Here is a 22,744-nt window from a genome sequence, read left to right as displayed (position 1 = left end):
TACAGATGGGCAAACTCATGGGAGGACCCATGGGACCTGCTCCCAGAGTTTAACGTGGGCAGTGAGAGGCAACCCTGTGTCTGTGCTTCCCGATAAACCAGCGTCTCTGCCAGCAAGTGGGAGACCACAGTGTGGGGTCGGAGAGGCCCGAGTTCTAGTCCCAGCCTTGCCTCTGACTTGATGAGCGAACTCGGTCACCACCCTCCCCTGCCTCAGTTTCCCCATCTGTGAAAGGAAGGGGCTGGGCTCACCCGCGTCTGACCCCCCCCCCCCCGCCCGCACCATCCCAGCTCAGGGTGTTTGGTTTGCAGGGATCATAGTCTCCCTCATCTTTCTTCTCCCTCCAGGCTGCCCCAAGTCCCAGGGCTTTCTGCGTCCCCCAGATCATCTTGACGGAGTGTACCCCCAACGCTCCCTCCCCACCAGAGGCCAGACCTGAGGAACCCGGTCACAGGACAGCCCCCACCCCGCGACCCCGGACCCTGGCTGGCAGTGGGAGGGGCTGGGATGGTGCACGGGCCCTGCCAGAGGTAGTGACCAAGGCTGCCCAGCCCAGGAGCAGCTTGGCGCCTGAGAAGGACGGGGCGGCTCAGAAGAGACTGGGGACGAGGAGCTGCATTGCAGAGGAGGGAGGAGCCGGCGTCCCCTGTTCTTGGGGACCAGCTCCTGACGGGACTCTGGAGCCCTCCACTGCTGACAGCCACCCAGAGGAGACCCCCAAGGACCTGGGACAGGATGTCCAACCCAGCAGTGGGGAGCCCAGGGGCCAGCCCGCTGCCGGCCTGGGCTGCACAGTGAGAGGTGCCACCACCCAGCGGATGGACAGCCTGGAGGAGACACTCCGGGAGCTGGAAGCCACTCTGAGCCAGATGGGCGCAGCCCTCGCCATGGGGCCCCCTGGCAGCCCCCCACCCCTGCCACCCGGTCCCCAGGTGGCTGCCTCCTCCCCTAGCCTCTCCCCCTGCCTTCATGCTCTAGTCTCTGTCCTCAGAGCTGCAGAGTTGGGGGGGCTGCAGGGGCACCACCCCAGCCCCCTCCTCCCACTGGCCTTTTCTCAGCCCCTGCCAGCCTCCTGAGAGCCCGGTGCCATATGGGGTTTGCAGGCAGAGCCTGGGAGGCTGGGAAGCTGGCCTACCCAGGGATCAGCCCAGCCAGCCCTGGCAGGGACCGGGTCCTCTCCCCTCTGCTCTGTATCTATAAACCAACAAATAAAGTTCTCTCCTCCTTTTCCATCCCCGCGCTCCCCTCCCCCTCTCCTGTCTGACTCTCTTTGCCTCTGTTGTTTCTCTGTCTGCGCCTCTGACTCCCCAGAGCCCTTGTGGGCAGGGTCGTACCTGGGGTGGTTCAAAGGAGCTGGGCTTGTCCATCTGTAGGGAGACTTCACCCCCATTCTCCCGTTCAGAGGAAGACATAGGTCTGGGGCTGCTAATCTGACTCTGTCTGCCATTATACAGACCCCGCCTCAAATCTCAGGCATGCTCTGCCAGACCCAGCAGTGGGGGTGATGGCAAGGACTCTCACTTTGGAAGTGGCTTCCCCGGGAGAGTACCACCAAAGAGCCCTCCCTGGGGAGCTGTTGGGAACCTGGCTGGGAGGCCCCTGTCCCCTCTTCTGCAGGGAGGCCTTAAACCTGGCCTCAGAGAGTGGACCTGGGTCCTGGACTGGGATGTGGGGCCCGGGAGGTCCAAAGGTCTCCAGTTGCCAAGGGCCCACCGAGGAGGTCCCAGCCCAGCCCCAGAGATCAGGTCACCCAGCGCCTAGGATTCCGGAATGATCCCGCCTCCAACCCCCACCCCGTTCCTCTTCCTGCAGAGTGGTGGTGGCAGTGTGCCACCCATGAAGGTGGTGACTCCAGGGGCCTCTCGGCTGAAGGCAGTCCAGGGCCAGGCAGGCAGCCCCGACAAAGGCAAGCATGGCAAGCAGAGGGCCGAGTACATGAGGATCCAGGCCCAGCAGCAGGTAGGTGTGGGCGCTGCGGGGTGGGGCTTGGCCCGTCCTGGCCCCTCCCCCCCTCCCCCCCCTCCCCGAAGTGCTGTGTGCTCCTGCTGTGAGCTGGGCATCTCCTGCCAGCTGCCCAGAGACCTCCTCCCTGCCAGCACGGCCCCACCAGTTCCGTGAGCCATCTTTTCCCTCCTCCCGTCAACCCTGGCTCTCTGGAGCTGCTCTACAACATGCATTTTTAACCAGGCCACTCTCCTTTTAGGAGACCCTCACTGGGAGCCGAGAAGGTCTCTTCCCGGCTGCTCCTGGAGGAGGGGGAGCCGGAGGACTCATGTCCCCACTGGCCCGATGCCTGAGGCCCTTCCAAGGCCGGGCCTGCCCTGGGGTGTGGGAGCGGGCTGCCGCGTCCCTTTGTCCTCCTGCTTCTGCTCCGCTTCCTCTCCCTGCTCTCAGCCCCCCTCTCGCGGGGGTCGGGTCCTCCCCACTCTCCTCTTGGCCTCCCTCTTGGATTTTGGGCTGTCTCCCGCCTGAGGGAGAGACCAATTCTGCATCTGCTTTTCAGTCTTGTGTTTGGGCTTTGGTGGGTTCCACTGACGTCAGTGGGGAGGGGGAGATGTGGCCCCCAGGTGGGCTGGGAATGACAGGGCTGCTGTCACCTCTTTCAGATTTAGTCAGCGGGCTTGGGGGCAGGTGTATGGAATTGACAGCCTCACCTGTGGGTGTTTCTGCCCTTTGGCCTGCCGTGTGGCCTGGTCAGAAGGTGCAGGGTGGTCCCTGGGCCTAGATATTGAGAGACCTTTAGCGTGCTTATTTGGTTCAGTAGCATTTCTGAGCACCTGCTGTGTGCCAGGCCCGTTCTGGGTGCTGGGGTGGGAGTGGGTGCTGTAAAATGTCCACATACTGTGACCTGAAGAAGGTTCTAGGCTCCGAGGCAGGAGGTTAGAGATGGCAAGTCCAGCTACCTTCTTTACAGATGAAGGGACAGCTCAGAGAAGGAAAGGGGCAGAGCCAGGATGGGACCCAGGAATCGCAAAGCCCTTTCTACCACATGGCCCTGGGACGGCCCTGGGCACGCAAGGCCCTGCCTCCCTGTCTGCTGGTTCCCTGGAGAGACCCCTGGAGACGGGCCACCCAGGCCCCACCCGCCCCCGACCAGCTCTCCTCACTAGCTCCCTGCTGGCCCGCCATCTTCCTCATGCGTCCCCAGACACGTCCTGCAAATCCCACCCCCAGCTCTTTGTCCTGCCACCACAGTGCACGAGTTCCCCTCGTCCTGTCCGGGCCGGTCCCTCCTTCGTGTCCACAACAGCAGCTGACATTTGCTCACTTGTGCCAGGCTCACACATTATATCGTTTCACATTCACCACACCAGTCCGAGGAGCATCCTCCTGATCCCCCTTTGTTAGGTGGGGAAACTGAGGCTTTGCCCGAGGTCAGGCCGCTGGCAAAAAGAGCAGGACAACATCCAGGCTGTGTGAGGCCCCTCCCCCCACACACCCTGCCTTCGGCCTCTTCAGTGGGCACCTGCTGGGCTATGACTATGCTCTGTCATCTCTCTCCCTGACTTCCCCCGCTCCAGGCACCCAGCTCCTCTCTCCTGCCCCCTTGTCCCCTCTGTGGCCTCTACGCCCTCTCCTCCATTCAGTTCCCAGCCCACCGCACCTTCCCTCCAGCCTCATCCCAGGGCTGGGCTAGGTCTCCAGTGGCCCCCAGACTTTCTCTTCCTCCCATGCCCTACTCCCCTCTCTGCAGGATGTGCAGTATAGACCCTGCCCCCCCACATACACATGAGTGCGCGCGCACATACACACACACACACACACACACACACACGCGGGGGAGCTGTGTGTAGACCCTCCGTTCCTTGCTATCCTCTCCTCCCTTGTCAGCCCTCACCCTGACCCTCCTGACTCCTTTCTGGGCGTTTCTCCTCTGCCTCTTCACTTCGCTGGGCCCCACTTCCTCCTGGGCCTCTTAGCTCTTCATACCACACACCTCCCCCTGGCACCCTCTGTCCCTGGCCGGAGTCTCTGTTCTGAGCCCAAGCCTGCCCATTAGAAAATGTCACCCTCCCTTCCCGGGGCATCCACCACGCTGGGGAGTCTCGGTGGTTCCTCCTTCCTCCCTCACCACCTACTGTCCATGGTTCTCTCCCCACCAAGACCACAGGCCTAGCCATCCCTCTCACTCGCACTGTCTAGGAGCCTTTCTTTAAAAAAGCACCTTCTCCCTAATAAAGCGATATATGTTCCTTGTGGGAATTTCTTAAAGAAGCAGGGGAAAAAATCATCCTATGCCTCATTACCTAAATGCATGCCCTTCTAAGGTCTCCCTGTGACTTCTGTCACCTCTAGCCTATTTTCCCAGACCTGTGGGCTGGGGAGGGATATTTACAAAATGCAAATTATCGATTATGTCATTCCCCCAACTCCAAGCCCATGCCCAGGGCTCCCTGCCGGGTGAGAACATCACCCAGGGTGCTTTGTGACCAGCCTGGGTTCCTTCCTCCTGGTTCTCCTGACACCCTCCACCCACACCCTCGATTTGCTCCAGCCACACTGGGTCAGTGTCCTCTGGGCCCTGACACCGCTCCGTATGGGCCCAGGCTGTGAACTTGGTTAAAGTACTCGGCTTTCTGCAGGCTCCTCCCTCATCTGTACGATGGGGACAGAAACCCAGCAGCAGGGCTCTGAGGTCACATAATACCTGGTGTGGGAAAGAACTGTGAGAGCCCCCATGGTGCTCTGCTCAGGAGAGTCCCCATAATCCTCCACTGCCCTGGACGTTTGTCAGTGCCAAGGGCCAGGCAGCGGCCTTTCTCCTATCATGTGGTTCTAACATTTGGGGCTCGAAGCTGCCTTTGACAATGACAAGGGGAAGGAGAATAAAAGCACCAGGACTAGAGACACCAAAACTAGGGGGAAGAGAGTTCCAAGATGGGGTTGCAACAATGCCTTAATCCTACCGAGAAAGCAGAGGAAACAGTTGAGGAAAAAGCTCTTGGATGTTGTGCTCAAGATGCAGGGGTGGGATGGTAGCCAGATTTCCAGGGGCGTGCGGATCCAAGGCCTGGTGCAGATGGGAAATCGTGGACACCCCCTCTTCTGCTAGGGCCTGGGAGATCAGTTGAACACCTGCTATAACCCCCCAGGTGGTCCTGCCTCCCTGCCCCCTGCATTGGCTGCCTTCGCTCTCAGGGGTTCTAGGCACACAGATCTGTTTAGGAGGAGGAGAACCTTCCCCAGGAGCCCCCAGCTGACCTCCCCTCTCTTCTCATTGCCCGTTTCCGAATCGGTCACTGGCCAGGAGAACAGAATTGTTCCAAATGTGTAGATTGCTCCGGACCCACCCCACCTGGGCTGAGGGAAAGGCCCACGTTTCCTGATAGATGGAGGCCTGATTCAGGCAGGATTTCATCATCGAGGAGGGAGGGCGTGTGGGCCTGGGAGGAAGTGACCCTGGAGGAGGCACCAGCCAGCAGGGTCTGCCGACACGAGATGGTCTGTGCCTGTGCGGAGATCCGTGACCTAGCGCGGAGCTGCAGGCCAGCACGCTCAGGGCGTGGAGCGGGTGCTAGACTCTGACCCACGGGAGGAGGAGGGCTGCAGGGCTCAGCCCTCTGGGCCCAGCTAATGGCTCTGGTCTCCTCCCAGCTGAAAGCTGAAGGTTTCTGCCTTGCCGCAAAGGTGACAGAGCTCTGTTTCTCCAGACACAATTGGAAGTGACAGGGGAAGACTGGTTGGTGAAATGAAGTGATAGAAAACTTGAGAGACAACTGCTGTGTTACCTGAGAAGTGAGCTGCACGGGGACAGGAGCATTGGGCACAGGGGGCATGCTCCCTCAGCTTCAGGAGCGGGGACTTTAGATGTCGCCATGGCCAGTCTCCTGGAAGGGAGGGATGGCTGATAGGGCTTTATAAACAAGTGCTCCAAGAGCAGCTACAAGCGATCTTGGTCTCCATGAAGAAGGAGCGGGGGTGTCCACACAGGCCATTTACAGGCCTTGCGCTGGCTGTGGGAGGGAGGGGCCCTCGCCTGGGTGAGGACATGTCACCGGAGTGAATAGAGGAGTCAGGTGGCTGTACAAGCTGGAAGGCAGATATTCCAAAGACCAAAGCTCAGAACGGACCAGGGCTCTTGACAAACGCTAAAGGGAAGGAAGAGAAAAAGCTTTTAACTAGAGAGATGGGTTGAGAACAAAGAGGACAGCCCGGAGGGAATCAGCAGCCAGCTTGGGGACACGGTGAGATGTGAGGGGACACAGGGGGCTCCCCTCCCACCCGGCTTAGGGAGAAAGAACTTTGAATGGGAAAGGGTGGGAGGGGAGGGGCAGGACTGGAGCCCAAGGCTAGTGGCCCGGAGTGAGACAGCTCTAGGTTGCCTTGTAATGAGCCTGTGTCTGGGCCCAGGTACCGGGACCCCGTGAGCAGGGGCCATGCCTGGCACAGGGCTCTCGGTCAAAGGACTGAGTGAACGGAAGGATCTTGTGGCTGCAGCCCTGGAACATCTTTGAGTCCAAACAGAAGAGCTACAGTAAAGGGGGAGGGGTTAGGAGGCCCAGACGGGAGACCCTTGCCTTGATTTTCATAAAGGGAAAATGCAGACTGCAGACGACTTGTGCGATGCGCAAAACCCAGATGAATCACTGCACGTGTGGAAGAAGAAATGGTGATCATCAACAGCAAGGGCAGGTTCACGGTCAGCCAGTCAGGCTGCCTGAGATCTCCTCGTTGCCCTTGCTGGCTGCTGGAGGCGCTCTCTGCCTTCCCTACCGGGAGGCATCTGCTAAAGCCCACCCAGAGGCGGGTGGTAGCGTAGGTGGGTGGGAAATGGAGTGACCTTGCCCAGACCGAGGCTGTGGGAGGTCTCTACTGATGTGCCACAGCGCTCTGTTTCCTTCCGCTTCCTTCCTTCCTTCCTTTTTTTTTTTTTTAATCAATGCTATTTGTTTATCATACTAGTGGCTTTGCGGGGTGGGGGAGGGGTGGACGACTACAACCACAGAGAGAAACCCGGTCTGCGGAGCCCCGTCCCAGTGGCTCTTAAGGTCGTGTGCAGCAGGGTCACCTAGGGTGCCGGCCTAAAATGTAGATTCCCGAGCCTGAGCCAGAGGTAGGTTCTGGAGCAGGGGCCCCGAAATCCGCATCTGTGACACATCATCCTCTGGAGGTGATGCAGGTGGCTCTGGAACCATACAAAGATCCAGGCCCAATAGGGACACAGGGAGTCCGCCAGAGGCGGGAGGAGGCGCGGCTCTTTCTAATTATCAGAGCTGACCAGTGAGGGCAGACACTTCACGGGGGAGTGACCTCCCATGACCCACAACCCACAAGGCTGAAGGCTGGAGGAGCACTTGTAGGGGATGCAGTGGGGCTTCCTGCCTTGGGTCAGAGGCTGGAGGCAGTGAGTGCCTTCTCTTCCAGCTTGCGGTGGGAGGGGTTGGGGGGGTTCTTTAGAGAAGTGCTCCCCCGGGGAGGACAAGCTTGCCCCTTAGTTGTCCCCATAAGACCTTCTGCTTAGTAGCAGCCTCCTGCAGAAGCCACAAGGGGCCCTGCGGGGCTGCCGGCCCGTTGAGACTAACACCCCACCGACTCCCAGCCTGGGCCTCTAGTCTCTCAGCCCGACCCCTGTGGTGGCCAACCTCTCACACCTTCCTCCCTCTCCTGTCCTCCCCACTCCCACCTCCCTGTCCACCTGTCCTTGGTGTGGTCTCCCCTGTGTTTCTCTGGTCTCTCTCCTCCTCCTCCTCTCTTTCCCCTAAGTAACCCTGGTCCCTAGGCCTTTGGGTCCAACTCTGTCCCCACCCCCCTACCCTGTTCTGTCCCCCACTGTGGCCCCTTCCTCCCCATCTCAGGGGATGACTCTCTCCAGATGCCCCTCTGGCTTCTTCCTTTTGCAGTTAATGTTCTCTTGGATTTGTGGAGGTTTTTCATTTTTAAGAACTTCAGCTGGGGACCAGCATGAAGGCTCTCCATTCCTCTCTCTGACCCCCTGACCCCTGTTTTTGTTCCAGGCCACTAAACCATCTAAAGAGATGAGCGGGTCGAATGAGACCTCAAGCCCAGTCTCAGAAAAGCCCGCGGCTTCCAGAACCTCTATCCCTGTATTGACTTCCTTTGGGGCGAGGAATTCTTCCATCTCCTTCTAGAAGCCCCCTCCCACCTCCACCTCAGCCTGTCCCCCCCCCCCACCCCTGTCACTTCTCTCCCTGCTCACCTTCCTCTCATCTCCACCCTACCCCCACCCCATTCTCTGGACCCTCTGAAGGGTTTGCCGCGGGTGTGGCCCTCCTCCGCTCTCTGCACCCATCCCCTTGTTGGTGTTTTTGGTTTTTTAAACGACTCACTTTTAATTATCTTTTTTTTTTTTTTTTTAAGTAAAACAGTAAAACTAAAAACCAAAACACACCACCTTCCCTTGATTTCCTGTTTCTGGCCTGCCTCCTGTCATCCTTGCTCCATTTTCTCTTTACCCACGCTTCCTCCCAAGTCCATCCCCACGTTCCTGCACCCTACGCTCCCTTCCTGAGAGCACTCCAACCAAACTCTGAGCCACGGAGACTTGGAGCGGCGGGACACCCCTCTCCTCTTCCTCGGAAACCTCCCTGGAGGAAAACCTGGACGTTGGACCAACCCCCACTATCAGGCCGGCAGCCAGGACGCAGGGAGACTCTAGCCCTGGAGGTGCCCCACCTGCCGGCCTCAACAGGACTGAACTCCGCTCCGCTCCCTTCTGCTCGTGCCCTGTGGGTCTGGAGTCATGATGGGTGGGGCAGGGGTGGAGGGGCCGGTATGAGGCCTTTGAATCTGCGTGTCCGTGTCTGTGGAGACGAGTTGGCTTCCTGGGACTCCCTTCTTGTTTGTGGTGAGGAGCCGCCTGGCCCGTGCCGAGCGAGGCGGGGGCCCTGCTGGACGGTTGGTTGTGGGTGGCGGGTTGAGCAGACAGCCTGACCCTGGGGGTCACTGCCTTGGAAGAGGGCAGCCCCGAGGAGGGGTATTTGATACTTTCAGTTTCCTAATTTAGCACTTTAAATGACATTAACTTATTTAATGGGGGTAGGGTGGGCAAGAATGAAGGGCCTAGAAAACTAGATTTGGGGACCTGGAGGGTGGGAAGGGGCTGGTTGTAAGGGAAGTGGGGGGAATAGAGAGGGTCTGATGGGGGGGGGGGCGGTAAGGACAGCTCTGACCCAAAGGTCAAGTGACATGACCTTCAGCCATCTTCTTTGAGATAATGAGGGTTTTCAGGGAAGGGATGAGATGTGATTTTTTCAGCGGGGAGCTGGTGACCCTTGGTGAGTTCCTTGAGGGTCCCTGAGGCCTGACCAGCCAGCCAGCGCCCCTAAACCGACCTGTGGATGCCTGTGTAGCTTTAGGCCAGGTCCTGAGAGGAGGAGAGAAAGACCAATTTTGGTTGTCAGCCCCAGGCCACCCAAGGGCACAGTGAGGGGCCAGCAAGGGGGTTACACGAGTGGGGGGGTGGTGCAAGGAGGGTCCCCAGGGAGTAGGATTCTTATTTGGAGCACAAAGTGGGGTAAGCACAGGGGAGACTTTGGAGTTAGCCTCCCCAAGTAAGCACAGAAAGAAGGAGCCATTGAAGGGGCAGAACCCCCTAGTCCCTGGGGCCTGGCTGGAAGGTCAGTGCCTGGGGCGAGCCAGGGGAGCTGTTGAGGGCTGGGGAGGGAGGGGAAACCAGGGTTGTGTTTCTTCATTTCTTTTTGTTTTGTTTTTGTTTTTGTTTTTGTTTTTGTTTTTTTGTTGGTTCATCCTTGTTTTCTAGCTTTGGATCATTTTTGTACAAAGGCAAGCAAGCCTTTTTGAAAAATAACAAAAGAAGAGGAAAAAAAAAATCCCTCCTGAAAAAAAAAAAAAAAACCCTTGGAAAATAGAAAAAAAAAAAAAAGGACCTCATAAATGATGCAATTACTTTTAATTGCAGGCAACTCTTTACATTTAAGTGAAGTGTCTTAACATTTTATATTGTTTTAAAAATATATTTACATATTATATATATATATAATATACGTAATATAAATATATATAAATATTAAAAAAAAAAAAAGAAAAAAAAAACCACGGCGCTCTCTCCCTGGCCGCTGTTTCGGCGGGGGAGGGGGGCTGGAGGATGGGCACATCGGCCTGGCTTCTGTGGTCCAGTGAAATGGTTTGCTTTGATTTGGCTGTACAGAGACCCCCTGACTGGGAGGGGAGGGGGGAGTGGTGCCCCCTCCTCCCTCCACTCCATGACTCTTTGCTTGCTACTTTTCGCTTGCCCCCACCTCCCACCCTCGGCCCTGTGACCTGAACGTGTGCCCCACCGTCTTTGTCCTGAGTTGAACGTCCCTTTGTGGGGGGAGGAGGAGGTGTCCATCCACGAGGGGCAGATGGAGGGAGCCGTGGGCCCCACCCCACCCACTCACGGAGAGCCCAGTGGGATTTGCATCTTTCTTTCCCTTTGGTTCCTGCACATTTCCGGGCTGAGAGGCATTTGTGTGGAGTTGTGCGCAGTGTGTGTGTGTGTGTGTGTGTGTGCGTGCGCGCGCGGGCGCGCACTGGCACAGGTCCACTTACCCATGTGTGGAGGGAAGCATGTGTGTGCACAGGCGTGACCTTCTACGCGGGTGTGCGGGGAGGCATGCGCACTAAGTGCATGTACCCTGCTGGGGCGTCGGCACGTGCCCCCCCTGCATGTCAGTCCAGGGAGCTTCGCGCATGAGAAGGCGTGTAGTGTGTGTGTGCAGACACGCGTGGCTGCGAGAGACTCGTATGTGTGCGGGCCACATACGCGTGGACAGGGGTGTACGTGAAGGTGCATGTGACTGTGTGCGGGCGTGTGCGTGTGCACAGGTGTGGAGACTCAGGCGTGTGGGAATGCCTGCGTGTGTGTTCCATCGGCCCTGCACCGCTCGCTTTGGCTCCCTTCCCAAGCCCCCAGCCCCTGGCCCTCTGCAAGCCCGCAGCACGTCAATGCCCCCCAGCTGCATGCGCCTCGCTGCTCTGTCCATCAGTGTGTGCTTGACCAAGAGAAAACTAAGACGTCCGGGGGGGTCCCTGTACCTGGTCCCCCCGCCCCCACCCACTGTGCTGTGTTACTCGCATGGGGGGGTTCCTTTCCCGCCCCTTCCACAATATGCTGTTTCCCCAGGAGCCTCCGGCCCGCGGCTCTGAGAGGGGGTCCAGGTGAGGCCCCACCCCCACCCCAGGCTGAGCCCCGGCTCCGCACCCCCGCCCCATCCACCCCGTAGGGCCCGTGTTGGTGTAGCAGTGATGGCTTCTGTGGATATTCTGTGACCTCTGTCAGTGTAACTTGACAATTTCTAAATGGAAAAGGATTGCTGTGTTTTCTCTGTCTCTCTTTTTTAATGTCCTTTTTCTTCTCCTCACTTCCTTGCTCTCTTTCCTTTCCGGTTTTTCTAGCCGAGTGTTTGGGGCTTAAATAAAACTTGTTTCTTTTTCCTCTCCTGGATCTCCTTTCTATAGGCTGCTGTCTCATTATTTCTCACCTTCGCCCTGGAAGGTGTTGGGATGGATGGGGCAGAGATGGGGAATCTGGCAGGTAACTGCCCTGCAGCATTGAAAGAGGAGGGGGCAGGAACAGGGACCCTTGGGGCTGCCGCCGTCCCACAGGCCCAGGAGAACCCACATCATGGACACGGGAGAGGAACACCGCTGACTCGCGTCACCGCCCTCGGTGAGGTAGCCACGGGCATCTCTTACACCTGAGACCACAGAGCCAGAGACAGGAGGTGACTTGCCTGGAGTCATACCGCTAGTAAGATGCAGAGTCAGAATTTGAAGCCAGCTCTGCCTGCCCCCAAACCCAGTGCTTTTCCCCGCCAAGCCAAGTAGGGTCTGATTACCTCCCTGTGTTGGGGCCTGGCCTCCTGCCCTTTGGGTGGGATGATCCTTCAGCATGTCAACCGTCCTTTCAATGGCAGCTTTCAAACTTAAAAAAAAAAAAAAAAAAAAAAACCAACAGCAAGAAATACATTTTGCATCTTTATGATGTAGATGTGTACACACGCATTCACTGAAACAGCACTTACTGTATACAACACACTCTGCTATTTCCTGCTAAATCCTAAACGTTTTGGTCACAAACCAAGGAATCGACTTCATGACTCGCTAATGGGTCAAGACCCACGCAGTTCGAAAAACAACTTGTCTGAAGATCTAGTCTCAGTCCCAATCACGGTACATTTCTGCTTTCCCCTTCTCAAAGGCCTGCCGACCCCACTTAACCCCGTGGTGTCGTCTGAGACTGGTGTCGTCAAGACCCCTGAGAGGAGATTTACCCTCGATTCTGGCTGGATGGGGGTCCTGGGCCCTGACCCTGTAGCCAGCAAGTTGCCTGAACCTTCCAGGTTAACCACATCAGAGTCCCGCCTGTCCCGCCGGTGAGTGGGCCAGATGTCCTGATAGGGTTTTCCAGGTTTTCCTGGAATTCTGAAGGCTGTGCCATGGTTCCAGCATGTGCTAAGGGGTCCTTGAGGCTGTCCTTCTAGGCACTCTCCTGCTTGACTGAGGCCTGGGGTATTACTGTGTGTCCTATACCTCCCTGACGCTCGTCGGGCTTTCTATCCCCTGAGCTGATGACAGTGTCCTGGAAGAACACTCTCCCAGGCCTCACTGGACCCCAGTCTTCTAAAGGCCAATAACGTCTTTGGAGACAGAAGTTGAGGCCGGCTCACTGTCTGGACTCCATGGGTCACCCCCCGGCTGAGCGGCCCTTCAGACCCTCCGATGGCCAGACCTCATCCCTTATGTCCTTCTTAAAGCGTCAGCAGGTCTTGCCTTCCCTCCCGCATCCTATGTCCAGAAAGCTGGGAAAGTAGCCAAAAGCCCCCCTCATCTCGGAGAATCACCCCACTCACTCACGGGTCAAGATCAAGTAACAAACGGGACCATCAACTGCACGCCAGGAATTATGCCAGGCGCCTCATCCATCCTTCAAACGCCTCCCGCAAGTCTGCTTGCTGGTGCTGCTCGTCCCTTCCTCACTGGGACTGGGGCGCAGCATTTAGGAGGGGAGCCCGCCAAAATACACGAACGCAGATACCGAGCAGAATCATGACAGATGGTGAGTAGTGCCATAGGCAAACAGGTTGTGACAGTGAGGGGGACCACTCAGACAGGGTGACCAGCTCTGAGGTCACATTCGAGTGGCGACCTTAAGAATGACGACTGTGGGCGGCTCAGTCAGTTGAGCGTCCGACTCTTGGTTTCAGTTCGGGTCATGATCTCACAGTTTGTAAGTTCAAGCCCTACACTGGGCTCTGCGCGGACCGCATGGAGCCGGCTTGAGATTTCTCTCGCGCGCTCGCTCTCAGCCCCTCCCCGGTTTTCTCTCTCTCTCTCTCCCTTGAAAAATAAATATATAGGGGCGCCTGGGTGGCGCAGTCGGTTAAGCGTCCGACTTCAGCCAGGTCACGATCTCGCGGTCCGTGAGTTCGAGCCCCGCGTCGGGCTCTGGGCTGATGGCTCAGAGCCTGGAGCGTTTCCGATTCTGTGTCTCCCTCTCTCTCTGCCCCTCCCCCGTTCATGCTCTGTCTCTCTCTGTCCCAAAAATAAATAAATGTTGAAAAAAAAATTTAAAAATAAATATATAAACATAATAATTTAAAAAGTGATGCCTGGGTATGTGGCAGCTGGTGGTGAAGTGCCCCAGGCAGAAGGCCCTGAGGTAGGAAGTAATCTGTGGGGTCTGGAACATGGATGGAACCCTAAGTAGAGTGAGGAGGGGAAAGGGTGCACGCCATGAGGTCAGAGCGGTGGGCAGAAACCCCGTCATAGGAGCCGCATCCTGCGGGATGTGCTAAGGAAGGTGGATTTCATCTCAGAGCCACGGAAACCGATCAGACGCTTTTAAGTAAGACATTGACATGACCTGACCCTATTTCAGAAGTTACCTCTGGCTGCGATGCCAAGAAAAGATGGCGGGCGAGGGGCAGGGGTAAGTGCAGAGCCATCTGGCCGTGCAGGTGAAGCCAGCCTGGACTCAAGCTAACAAATCTCTGGCTGAGGGAAGGGAAACTGAGTATCAGCGCCTTTGTAGCCATGAAATGTACCTATGAGCTTGTTTTTTGTTTGGTTGGGTTTTTTTTTTTTTAATGTTTTTTAATGTTTATTTATTTTTGAGAGAGAGAGAGAGCACAAGTGGGGGAGAGAGAGAGAGAATCTGAAACAGGCTCCAGTCTCTGAGTTGTCAGCACAGAGCCCAACGTGGGGCTCGAACTTGGGAATGGTGAGATCATGACCTGAGCTGAAGTTGGACACCTAACTGAGCCACCCAGGCGCCCCAGGTTGGGTTTTTTTGTTGCTTAGATTTCACATATAAGTGCACTTGTATGGTATTTGTCTAATGTCCTCAAGATCCATCCATTTGTTGCAAATGGCAAGGTTTCATTCTTTTTTATGGCCGAATAATATTCCATTGTGTGTATAAATTTTTTTTTCAACGTTTATTTATTTTTGAGACAGAGAGAGCATGAACAGGGGAGGGGCAGAGAGAGAGGGAGACACAGAATCCAAAGCAGGCTCCAGGCTCTGAGCTGTCAGCACAGAGCCCGACGTGGGGCTCGAACTCACAATCCGCGAGATCATGACCTGAGCCGAAGTCAGATGCTTAACCAACTGAGCCACCCCAGGCGCCCCTTCCATTGTGTGTATAATACCACATCTTTATCCATTCCTCCATGAACCCTTAAGTTGTTTCCATGAACAGGGGGTTTATTTCTTTGAGTTAATGTTTTCCTTTCCTTGGGACAAATACCCAGAAGTGGGACTTCTAGTTCTAATTTTTTGAGAAACCTCCATACTGTTTTCCATAGTGGCTGCACCAATTTACATTCCCACCAAGACTTCCTTTTCTTAAAAAAAAAAAAAATCTTCCAAAATTATTCTGAGTTTAGTATTCACGTTAATTTCTAATGCTATCATATTAATAAGCGTCCTTAATTTAAATTTAAAAAAATTTACTGAGACTAAATTCACACCACATACAATTAATTAACATTTTAATTTACTTTTTTTAAAGAACGCCATTTAACAAACTTTTAATGTTTATTTATTTTGAGAGAGGAGGGGGAGGGGCAGAGAGAGAGAGAATCCCGAGCAGGCTTTGCACTGTTAGCGAAGAGCCAGATACAAGGCTCGATCTCACGAACTGTGAGATCGTGACTTGAGCTAAAATCAAGAGTCGGACGCTTTAACCGACTGAGCTACCCAGGCGCCCCTAATTAACCTTTTTTAAAATGTACAATTCAGTGTACTCACAATGTTGCTCAACCACTATCTCTCTCTGGTTCCAAAACTTCTTCCTCACCCCATAAAACAACCCATACCTAAGCAACCTTGCCCCATCCCCACCCCACCCCATTCCCTAGTAACGGCTAATCTGTCCCTAGGGGGTTGTTTGCTCTCCACATATATCATACAAAAGACATCGTATAATTTGTGACCTTTTGTGTCTGGCTTCTCTCAGAATAACTTTTCAAGGCTTCCCCAAGTTGTCACGCGTATCCGGACTTTGTTCCTTTTTCCGGCCGAATAGTACAGTGTTGTATATACGTATGACGGTTATCTGTTCATTCATCTATGGACATTTGGGTTGTTTCCCCCTTTTGGCTACTATGAATAATGCTGCTATAGACATTCACGTACAAGTTTCTGGGCGGACGTATGTTTTCACTTCTCTCGGGGCGATGGCATTGATGCGTCATGTGTTTCTGTGTTGAATTTTTTGAGGAACCCGCCAAGCTATTTCCCGCAGCGGCTGTGTTAGTTTACATACTAACAATCGAGCTGGGTGCCTGTTTCTCCACATCCTCACCAACACTTGTTGTTTTCTATTTTCTTCTATTTTTTTTTTTCTGTTTGTTTTTGAGAGAGAGAGAGCACGAACGGGGAAGGGGCAGAGAGCAAGGGGGAAAGAGGCTCTGAAGTGGACTCTGAGCTGTCAGCAAAGAGCCCAGTGGGGAGCTCAAACTCACGAACCATGAGCTCATGATCTGAGCCCAAGTCAGACACTGAACTGAGCCACGCAGGCGCCCCTCTAGTTTCTTGATTTAAGCCATCCTAGTGGGTGTGAGGTGGTATCTCACTGTGGTTATAATTTGCATTTCCTTAACGAGCAACGAAACTAGAAAAATACAGAAAATTAATTTAAAATGATAAAAATTAATAAAACCAAGAGTTGAATTGACAGAGACTTTGCTCTCTCTCCCTCTTTTTTTTTTTCCCTTAGTCAGTTTGGCTAAATATTTGTCAATTTTTTTTGACCTTTTCCAGGAACCCGCTTGTAGTCTTATTGATTTTCTCCATTTCTTTTTTCGATTTTCGATTTCATTTATTTCCACTCTTATCTTTATTATGTCCTTCCTTTGGCTTGCTTTAGGTTTAGTTTGCTTTTCTCTTTCTAGTTTCTTTTTATTTTTTATTTTGAAAGAGAGAGAGAGAAAGTGGGGGAGAGGGGCAGAGGGAGAGGGAGAGAGAATCCTAAGCAGGTTCCATACTCGGTGCAGAGCCTGACTCGGGGCTCGATCCCACGACCCGGAGATCATGACCTGAGCCAAAATCAAGAGTCAGATGTTCAACGGACTGAGCCACCCAGGCACCCCTCTTTCTAGTTTCCTAAGGTGAAAGTTTAGGTTATCGATTTGAAATCTTTCTTCTTTTCTTATACACACATTTACACCTATAAATTTCCCTTGAAGTGCTGCTTGAGTTGCATCCCATAAACTTACACATGTTCTGTTTTTGCTTTCATTCATCTTAAGGTATTTCTAATTTCGCCTCAGATTTCTCCTTCGACCCACTGAGTTAGGAGTGAACTTTTTTATTTCCACCTATTTGTGAACTTCCCAACAGTCCTTCTGTTATATTAATTTCTAATTTAACTCCACTGTGGTTGGAGAGCAAACTTCGCGTGATTTCAATCCTCTTAAATTTCTCGAGGCTTGTTTTACACCCTAGCATATGGTCTATCCTGGAGAATGTTCCATGTGCCCTTGAGAAAAAGTGTGTATCCTGCTGTTGTTGGGTGGAATCTTCTTTAGATATATCTGTTAGGTCTAATTGGTTTGCAGCGTCCGATATATATTTTTTTAACGTTTATTTATTTTTGAGACAGAGAGAGACAGAGCATGAATGGGGGAGGGTCAGAGAGAGGGAGACACAGAATCTGAAGCAGGCTCCAGGCTCTGAGCTGTCAGCACAGAGCCTGACACGGGGCTCGAACCCACGGACCGCGAGATCATGACCTGAGCCCAAGTCGGCTGCTTAACCGACTGAGCCACCCAGGCGCCCCGCAGCGTCCGATATTTTACTTCCTTACTGATCTGCCTCATTGTTCTGTTACTGAAGGTTAGTACCGACGTCTGCAACCATTATTTTGAATGGCTTGCTTTCCCTTAAATTCTGTTAGTGTTTGCTCCAAATTTTGTTGTGAGAAGCATACGTATTTACAATAATCTCATCTTCTTGATAAACCCTTTTATCATTATAAATGTCCTTCTTGTCTTGAGTAGTAGTGTTTGCCTCCTTAATATCTATTTTGTTGCAAACTTGCATAGCTACTCTAGCTCTCTGTCGGTAAGACATCTTTTTACTTTAAACTTTCTTGTGTCTCTGAATCTAAAGGAAACAGCACGCAGTCCGATCACGTTTTTAAATCTATTCTGCCGATCTCCGCCTTTGATTGGGCTGTTTGCCCCATTTACATCCAATGTAATGACTGAGAAGGTAGAATTTATGTCTGCCATTTTGCTATTTTTTTCCCATGTCTTATGGGGTTCTTTGTTGTTCTCTTCTATTTCTCGATTCCTGCCTTCTTTTGTTTAGATATTTTCTAGTACCAAAATAATAATAATAATAATAAACTTAAAAAATAAAATAAATAATACAGTTTGGGGGTGCCTGGGTGGCTCAGTAGGTTAAGGGTCTGACTTTGGCTCAGGTCACGATCTCACAGGTTTGTGGGTTCAAGTTCTGCGTCAGGCTCTGTGCTGACAGCTCAGAGCCTGGAGCCTGCTTTGGATTCTGCGTCTCCCTCTCTGTCCTTCCCCCCGCTCACGCTCTGTCTCTCTCTCAAAAATAAACATTAAAAAATAGTAATAATATAGTTTGGATAAATCCTGAGTTAATTTTAGTAGCGTACAAAAACTTTGCTTCAGTACAGCTCCATTTCTTCCCACACCTTTGTACTATTATTGTCATAGAAATCTCACCTCTACGCCTTACAAGCCTGCCAACACAGTTTTGTAATTATTGCTTTATGCAGTTGCCTTTTATTTATTTATTTTTAAATAATAGGCTTGAGATTTTATTTTATTTTAAAGTAGGCTCCACGCCCAAAGTGGAGCTTGAACTCACAACCGCGAGCTCTCCCGGCTGAGCCAGCCAGGTGCCCCTGAAATTTTATTTTTAAGCAATCTCTACACCCAACGTGGGGCTCGAACTCATGACCCTGAGATCGAGAGCTGGATGGTCTACTGACTAAGCCAGGCTCCTCTATGCAGTTGCCTTTTAATGGCAAAAAAAAAAAAAAAAAAGCATTACAAATGAAAATGTTTATACTTTCATAATACCTACGTAGTTACCCTTGTTGGTGTTCTTTGTGTGCATTCAAGTTACCATCTAGTGTACTTTTATTTCAGCTTGCAGAGCCCCCTGGAGTATTCCTCATAGAGCAAGCCTGCTAACGACGAATTGTCTCTCTTTACTGGAGATGTCTTCATTTCCCTTTGTTTTGGGAGAGCACAATGTTTTGATCTATTTTCATCCAAAGCCTAACTACAGTGAGGAGAAGGTGGCCCAGTGGGCAGGTGACCTTATCCTTATGTCTTTTCTCTGGGCTTAGATTTAACCTGGCTCCACCAACGTACTAGCTGTGTGACCTTGGACAGGTCACGTCACTTCTCTGTGCCTTAGTTTCCTCGTATATAAAATGGAGATAACAATGAGACAGCGCTCCAAAGTGTTGCAGGACTCAGGACTTGTAAAGCCCTTGGGGCTGGTGTGAGCCCACAGCACTAGCTGTTGGCTCATTTGCCAAACAAAAACAACAGGGGGGTGGGCAGAGAAAGGAAGGAGCATTCTAGCCACCTCCAGGGCTCTCGAAGGTTCTCTTTGATGAATGTCACCTGTTTTTCCTACAAGAGCCTACTAGGCTCATCAGAGGCAGCCCGGAAGCTGGCAGGGGCAACTGTAGAACCATGACAATGAAGGAAACCCACCCCCTGGGGTGCCTGGGCGGCTCAGTTGGTTAAGCATCCGACTTCGGCTCAGGTCGTGATCTCACGGGTTCGCGGGTTCGAGCCCCATGTCGAGCTCTGGGCAGACAGCTCAGAGCCTAGAGCCTACTCCAGATTCTGTGTCTGCCTCTCTCTGCCCCTCTCCCACTCACACTCTGTCTCTCTCAAAAAAAAAAAAAAATAATAAACAGTAAAAATGTTTCTTTTGAAGGAAACCCATCCCGTGTTGTAAATTACACGTGACTAAGACCACGGGCAAAACCCATTCTTGTCCTCTTGGGATACTGCACGGGCCTGGAGAGCCTGTGATGGCAGCCAGCCAGGATGGGCCCATCAACAGCATCTGCTGGGCAGCACCGCTGGACCACTCCCAAGACCCAGGACGAGTCCCCAAGGACACCTACAAAGCTCCCAGGAGTTAGAGGCTTGCCTCCACTCTGCCGCCACCGGGTCCAGCCCCCACTGCCCTCCTTCCGTGGGCCAGCCCCTCCCCACTTCCCCCAGCCGGCCCCACTCTGGCCCCTTCCTCCCTCCAAATCAAATGACACGGATGACTCATGCCTCGAGGAAGGCCATTTATTTCCAAGATATAGACTATACTTTTAAGACAGGACTTTTCAGAAGCAGGAAATCTTAGTTGTCGCCTAGAGAGGTGTGTCAAGGACACAGTGAAAGGAGACATGCGCACGTGGGGCCAGAGGCTTTTCCAACACTGTTACAACACTTTTTTAAATGAGCAAAACATCTTTAAAAATCCTTATAAATTCTTTATAATATGTTACACATTTAGAGACAATATTTACAGTAAAAGGGTGGGGGAGGGGGGAAAGAGAAATCTACTTTACAGCAAATCTTTGCATAAAACAAGACTGACAGACGTGGCGGTGGGGTTCACAACCCCACCTGGGCTTCCCTGGGGTAAGTGAGGGCGTGTGTGGGGAGGCCTGGTGGTCTGAGGTCTATTTACAACGTGTGGGGAGAAGAGGGGGCTGGGTCCTGCCCATCCTGAAGGAACAGCCCAGCTCAGACCCCATAAATCAGTGTGTGTGTGTGTGTGTGTATGTGTGTGTGTGTTTGTGTATGAGTGAGAGAGAGAGAGAGACACCAGGGATGTTCACTATACCCCCTCCTAAAGAGAAGAAGGTGGGGGGTCTGTGTGCCTGAATTGTGGAAGCAGCAGGCACAGCTGGAAGAACAAAGAGAGGGACAAGGGAGATCTAGCAGGGGGTACCCTGGACCCTCCCAAAACTGGGGAATCGGCAGCCAGCTCCCACGGTCAACACGCTTAGTGAGGGTGGTTTAGAGGTTGGCAAAAAGTTGGTGAGGGGAACAACCCTGGGAGGAGTCTCAGTTCCGCCTCTGTGGAGTGGCCCTAACTTCCTTCTCTGGCTCTGACAAGCGGCAGGGGCAGGATCCCTGGATGCACCGAAGGCGGGAGGGGTGGGGGTGGGGGGCTGCTGTATGTGGTGGGGTTGGGCAACAAGGGGCAGGAGAGGCAGAAGTTGCTACTGGAAACACCTTCTGACAGTGACTAGCACACTCGCACACACACCCCCTCCGCCCATGGACACGATGACCCTATATCACCTCCCCCACCTTAGCTAGGAGCCAAGAAGTAATGGAGAGGCACGGAGGAAAGAAGCGAAGAGCCAGCATCACCCCGGGTCTTTCCTTTAGTCCGGGACTGAGACCCGGGAGGGGGGTGGTTCCCTATCCACACCCCATGGCCAACAAGGGTCTCTAAGTGCAGACACAGAAGGGCCCAGAGGGCCCACTCTGTCACAGAGCTCCAGCAGCCTGTCCCCTCCCCTCTCCCCACTCCTCTTAACCTCCGGGGTGTCCCCCTCCCTCCCGCTCCCGCTCCCACTCCCTGTCCCAGCCGGGGCCTTCTCGTCTGCCCGCCCCCTACCGATCCCGCACACAAACTAGAGACGCGGCCTGCAGCGCCAGATGCACCGGGGACAAGAGAGGGGGCGCAAGCCAGAGAAGACTGGGGTAGAGGGACCGGCGCGGGGCGGGGGGCTGGTCACAGACACTGATGGAGGCGGGAGGCGGCCGAGCGGCGCGGAGGCTGGCTCTGCAGGGCCCCCGGGTCCCCGGGCGGCAGCGAGGCCGCGGACGACGGCGCCCGGGCCTTGGTGGACTCCAGGCTGCTGAGGCCCGAGTCCTTGTTGTCGCTGTGCGCCCGAGGGCCCGCGGGCTCCGGGGCGCCGCCCCCTCCCAGCTCCTTCCACTCGTTGAAGTTGAGGTCGGTCAGCGGGCTCTGCACCACCACCGTGTGGCGCCGCCAGCTGCTCCGGCGCCGCCGCGTCTCCGGCGACAGCGGCCGCCGCAGCCGCACGGCGAGCATATCGTCGGCGGTGCCGCGGAGGCGCAGCCGCAGAGCCTCGATGCGCGACGGCCGCGAGCCCAGCGCCGCCGCCGCCGCGGCCGCCGGGGGGCGCAGCGACTCCTGGCTGCTGGACGAGGCCGAGCCCGGCGGCTCGGCGGCCCGGGGGCCGCCCCGCCCCGCGCCCGCGCCCTCGCCGTCCGGGCGGCTGCGGGACAGGCGGCGGCGCGCCAGGGTGTCGCAGGGCATGAGGCGGTGCGAGCTGAAGGACGGCCGGCGCGCCGGGCGCCCCCCGGGCCCCGCGCCGGCCTCCGTGTCCGTCTCCACGTGGCTCAGCTCGCTGCGCTCGTCGTCCGCCTCGTCCCCCGCGCCCGGCCGCCGGCCCCCGGCGCCCGAGCACACGCTGCGGTCCATGGTGGACAGGGTGGAGTAGCCCGAGACGATGGAGCGCGTGTCCGCGGCCGGTCGCTCGTCCGGCGCCGCCGGGGGGCTGAGGCGCCCCGGGGCCTCGGAGGCGGCTGCGCCCGGCAGCGGCCCCTCCGGCTGGTCCCGCGCCCCCGGCGCCGGCGCCCCCGCCTCGGGCTTGTGCGCCTCCTGCTCCGAGTCGTCGTCGGTGCTGCTGCCCAGTCCCCGCGCCTCCCGCCGCTTCTTCCGCTTGCGGTTGACCGCCGAGATGAAGGAGATCGCCAGCATCTCCCGGGCGTAAGGCTCCTTCTTGGGGGCCCACGAGCCCTGCGCGGGAGACAGGTCAGCATGCAGGAGGCGCCCCCGCACCGCGGCAGGTCCCAAGCCGGCCCCGCTCCCCACCCCCCCCCCCAACTCCCCAGCCGGCGTCCTAAGCCCTTCCTCCCTGATGGCTGTCCCAGTGGGAGCGTCCCTACCCAGCCGGGAGCCGGCCAGACGCGGGCCCCCCTCAATATCCCAGTCCCCTCCGGTACCCACTCTGGTCTCAATCCAGACTCTCGGCTCCTTCCTGTGAGCTGGGGCCTGGTCCCTCACCTCCGCCCCAACTTCCACTCCATTCCCCAAGCCCAGCGCTAGATTAATCCTTGCAGACACAGCTCTGGTGATAATAGCCTCTCAACAGCGAATACACTTGACAGTTTGAACCCATTTAATATATACCAGCCCGGGTTATAATCACCAGAGCCTGGCAGGGACGTCCCTCCCCCCATGGCTTCTACCCTCTCCATCTCCACTCACTCCCACCTGGGAAACCTGC

The 22,744-nt window shown here is 54.9% G+C and overlaps 2 protein-coding genes across 10 annotated transcripts in view; one reads left to right on the top strand and one right to left on the bottom strand.

The window, feature by feature from the left end:
* SRCIN1 (SRC kinase signaling inhibitor 1) overlaps window positions 1-11,407 on the top strand; it is a 66,576-nt gene extending 55,169 nt beyond the window's left edge. For 2 of the 3 annotated variants that reach the window (XM_023244791.2, XM_045044410.1), the window contains 2 exons: window positions 1,813-1,959; window positions 7,956-11,407. In XM_023244791.2, coding sequence (XP_023100559.1) covers window positions 1,813-1,959; window positions 7,956-8,090 — 282 coding nt within the window. In that variant the 3' untranslated portion in view covers window positions 8,091-11,407. Of the gene's footprint in view, window positions 1-1,812; window positions 1,960-2,914; window positions 4,198-7,955 lie in introns of those variants that run through there. The other variant, XM_045044409.1, reaches the window with a different exon arrangement.
* Window positions 11,408-19,755: 8,348 nt separating this feature from the next.
* Window positions 19,756-22,744, bottom strand: part of ARHGAP23 (Rho GTPase activating protein 23) — an 80,144-nt gene continuing 77,155 nt past the window's right edge. For all 7 annotated transcript variants that reach the window (XM_023244568.2, XM_023244567.2, XM_045044027.1 and 4 more), the window contains one exon: window positions 19,756-22,254. In XM_023244568.2, coding sequence (XP_023100336.1) covers window positions 21,220-22,254 — 1,035 coding nt within the window. In that variant the 3' untranslated portion in view covers window positions 19,756-21,219. The remainder of the gene's footprint in view (window positions 22,255-22,744) is intronic.

The sequence above is a fragment of the Felis catus genome, chromosome E1 (genome assembly GCF_018350175.1).
Source record: "Felis catus isolate Fca126 chromosome E1, F.catus_Fca126_mat1.0, whole genome shotgun sequence".
In the NCBI taxonomy this organism is placed as follows: domain Eukaryota; kingdom Metazoa; phylum Chordata; class Mammalia; order Carnivora; family Felidae; genus Felis; species Felis catus.
The sequence above is the reverse complement of the archived record's forward strand: the minus strand, read 5'-3'. Positions and strand labels throughout refer to the sequence as shown.